General features: G+C 46.1%; 1 protein-coding gene across 1 annotated transcript; it reads left to right on the top strand.

Moving 5' to 3' along the window:
• Positions 1-886: 886 nt before the first annotated feature.
• Positions 887-3,278, top strand: LOC119504300. The gene is made up of 2 exons (XM_037796350.1): positions 887-1,022; positions 1,167-3,278. The coding sequence occupies exon 2, from the start codon at positions 1,245-1,247 to the stop codon at positions 2,985-2,987; it is 1,743 nt and encodes a 580-aa protein (XP_037652278.1). The 5' UTR covers positions 887-1,022; positions 1,167-1,244; the 3' UTR covers positions 2,988-3,278.
• The last annotated feature ends 681 nt before the right edge of the window (positions 3,279-3,959 follow it).

Below are 3,959 nucleotides of genomic sequence, written 5' to 3'. Positions count from 1 at the left end.
CAATTTGGCCTTGTGTACCAGTTGAACCCCTTAACAAACCGACAGCTGCTATTCTGTTTTTCAAAGGTTGTATCGCCAACCTATCAAGCTAGAGTGAAGATACTGGTATCATGTGAAACTAGACCTAAAGAATCCATTGTTACCAACCATGTCATGCTAGCTTGTAGGGAAGAACGCTAAATAACAACAAGACCAGAACTAAATGGCAACAGTGGGTCATTTCTTCTTTGGTTTGGACTAAATGAACCAATCTACAGGTTTGAAAGTGACCTAAGTCCCTCTTTACCAAATATTGGCTGCAATAAAACATAAGTCTGGTTCAGAATGTCCTTTCAGCTGTTCAAGAGCTGCTTTGAAAAGACAATTGGAATTCAATCAAGACCGTTGTCATGGTGCAAGAGTATGCAAGACTAAATGAGCAGCTGTGACTCAGGAGGTAGAGCGGGTCGTCTTTTAACCACAGGGTTGGCGGTTCGATTCCTGGCTCCTCCTGTCCGCATGTCGAAGTGTCCTTGAGCGCGACACTGAACAAGTGGCTCCCGATGAGCAGGCCAGCGCTTTGCATGGTAGTTCTGCCACCACCGGTGTATGAATGTGTGTGTGCGTGTGTGTGTGTGTGTGCGTGTGTGTGTGTGTGTGTGTGTGTGTGTGTGTGTGTGTGTGTGTGTGTGTGTGCGTGTGTGTGTGCGTGTGTGCGTGTGTGTGTGTGTGTGTGTGTGTGTGTGTGTGTTCAGTGTGCACGTGTGTGTGCAGGTGTGTGTTTGTGTGTTTGGGTGACATCACAGCAGTGGTGACATCACAGCAGTGGTGACATCATCAGTGCATGGTGACATCACCAGATGGAACACTGTGACGGATTAAAGGAGTGGTGACATCAGTTGTGACATCATAAAGGAGCGGTAACATCATAAAGGAGTGACATTCAGGAGAGAGTCCCAGAATCACACAACTGTAGTTAAATCTGAAGACTTGATCAGACGAAACACATCGACTGAGAGAAGCAGTTGTCTCAAGAGAAAGAGGTATGAATTTTATGAATGCATTGCTTTAGATAAACCTCCCAACAGTATATGAAGCAGTTCAAATTAGCCTCAACATTTAAATGCAGCTTACATGTTAGTTAATAATAATTAGGGCTGCAACTAACGATTATTTTCACTCATCAGACTATCTACTGAGAGAAGCAGTGAATTTCTCTCCAAAAACCACGAAGCATCGACAAGAATTGACCGTAAATCAGCATTATGGTATCATCAAGGACTTCCCAGCCAGAAGCCATCATGCCTGAGTTCAACGTCCGTCGCGTTGTTTCCAAGCTGCTCAATTCCTTCTTTAAGGGGATGACGGCTGATCAGTGGGGATTTTTGAAATCCGGCAGCCCCGACGACGCCACTATGACCATGATGGGAGAGTTGCTGTTGGACATGACAGCGGCCTTGACAAAAGCTTTCCTGAAATCTCTCGGGAGCAGGACCCTGGCGTCAGAGGACGATGTCCAAATCAATCTGGGCGACACAATCTCTCAGGGTTTTGCCGAAGCTCTGGGCGTCGACGTCTCGGTTCAGTGTCCGAGCTCCAAAAGCTTGACGACATTGATCTCTGAAGAGGTTTCGGAGAGCGTCCGAAGTGCCCTCTCCAGCCCCGAGGGCATAGTTCAGCGCCTCACTCCTCCCAGCAGACTCAACAACATGATTCTGCACGCCTGCAAAATGTGCCAGGCGTTCATCGGCAAGATGAAGTCGGTGTTCTCGCCTCGACCGCGCAAGCAGAGGACAATCTGCGAACAATCAGATGTGGAACTGGAACCCTTAGACGCCGAAGACCGCCATGCGGCGACGCCTTCGTCGGATGTCGTGATTGAGATGAAAGACATCACGTATGTCACAATCATCATCAAGAAGCAGTTGAACGACATCACCGAACCTCTCTTGGTTGACGTGCCGGACTCCGAGTACATGCTGCTGCAGTCTCAAAACTCTCGGGAGATTGAAGATGTCGCGGAAGAAATCGCTCGGAGTATCGCCGAAGATGCTGTAAGACCGACTCCGTCGGCGCAGAAGAGCAAACGCTCCAAGAAAAGCATCGGAAGCAAAATTAAGAAGCTTTTGGCAAAGTGCTTTGCCAAAACGTGCATCCATCGCATCGTGGCACAGATGAGGAAAAGATTCCACCGGGGCTCCAAAGTTCACAGCCGAGAGTCGGCAAAGTCTCTCACAAAGAAGATTAACGATCTGATGAAACAACCAGAAAACCGCGATCTTCTGGGACTCGGTGCTCCAGTCATAAACATTCCCCCCGGTCGAGTCTTGGAGTTCACAAAGGTCTTAAGTGATCTCCTCTACACACACATCACACAAGGGCCAGAGATCATCCCCGAGCCGGTGATACGTGCCAACATGCGCGCCGACTTGCAGCGGAAGGTGCTCGGTTTCCTGTGTCTGGCCAGATGGTGGCAGATCTTTCAGTCCGACGACCTCGTCGACAATATGAGACACGCCATACTGGGGACTAAGCCCAGGGCCAAGAAACCTTTGGCAATCGCTGCACCGCCTGCCCCGGTATCCGTGACGAAGAGTCGTGATGACTCTGCACGGCGAGCACGGAATGAACAAAAAAAAAACTGCGTTGAGGTGATCTTGGAGAGGCTGGTCACGCGGATCTTCAAGAAGGCAAAAGTGACCTGGACCCTTTCAAACGTCCAGGACATCATCCAGCGCCTTTTTGAACAAACGTGGGCCGAAGTCGAAGGTCTCGATTTCGATTCCAGCCCAGAAACAATGGAAAATCTCGAAAAGGCCATTTACCGGGACCTGATTAAGACGTGGGGCAATGCGATGTGGGTGCTGGTGTCCTTGAAAGGGGGTCAAGCGGCTGTTGGAGAGCGTATCGCCTCCGCCGTCAAAGGTCACCTGATGGCACCACCGAGGCAGAGGTCCTGCATGTGCAGGTGCTTCTCTTCTATGCTCACCGCCATGACGAGGTGGTAAATTGGTTTATGGGTTTTCTCCGGGAGCTCCGGTTTATCCCACATATAGTGAATAATCTGACTTATTCTATAGATAAAAAATGTCATTCATCTTGAAGGAAAAATTTACTTTTTCCTTCTGAATGAATACGAGGGCTTGAGCTCTCAGCGCCACCTCAGTAGTCAGTGTTGTCTACTGTTGTGTTACGCACGGGTTCGATCTGGGTGATCCAGGTCTCCCACAATCAGTGCATAATAATGAACATCTAATTAAATACAATAAATAATAATATAAATAAATAATATTCATTCATTTCTGCTCATGTCTCTCATCATTTGCTGTAAATATTCAACTCAGACTGAAGTTCTGCTGATTCAGTGAACTTTTATAAAGTGCAAAAATAAAGTACAAAGAAAAGTGTTTTGCACACTCTCTTCCATCATATACACTAATCTTAATTATTGCTAATTTTAATGAGTTTACCTGCCTGACTGTAACATGTAGAGAATTATTGTAAAGGAGAATCAGGTTTCTTGTCTGTATTAGCTCACACAGTCTGGAAATAGCTATTAATATTTAAAACCACGTCTATTCCTGACCGATCAGAACTGTTGTAATTAAAGATCATTAAACCTTATTTATTATGTTTATATATTTATTTACTGACACCTTCACTGTAAGGTGTATCAAGACATATCACAATGATGCTGTATTGTTTTACTAGAAACATAAATGCACTCTTATTCAATAACAATAAACAAGGTTATTTTAAGGGGACGTGTGTTTTTAAGTGTAAAGATAACTCATACATTAGTTTGTTCAATAAGCCTATAAATGTGGGGGACACCACGGCTGTCCACATTCTGCAGACAGGTTCAGGGGAGTTTACCAGGTCAAAAAGTGACTGTGAGAGAGCTGGAAAGCATCTCCATCACTCAAGGTGGAGGGAGCACACAGTGACGGTGTAAAAATGGACAAAACCATCGAATACAG

This window comes from Sebastes umbrosus, chromosome 16, assembly GCF_015220745.1.
Source record: "Sebastes umbrosus isolate fSebUmb1 chromosome 16, fSebUmb1.pri, whole genome shotgun sequence".
In the NCBI taxonomy this organism is placed as follows: Eukaryota; Metazoa; Chordata; class Actinopteri; order Perciformes; family Sebastidae; genus Sebastes; species Sebastes umbrosus.
The sequence above is the reverse complement of the archived record's forward strand: the minus strand, read 5'-3'. Positions and strand labels throughout refer to the sequence as shown.

Bases quoted from the DNA above. Each gene is read 5' to 3' on its own strand.
- LOC119504300 (XM_037796350.1), top strand. From the start codon at position 1,245: ATGGTATCATCAAGGACTTCCCAGCCAGAAGCCATCATGCCTGAGTTC.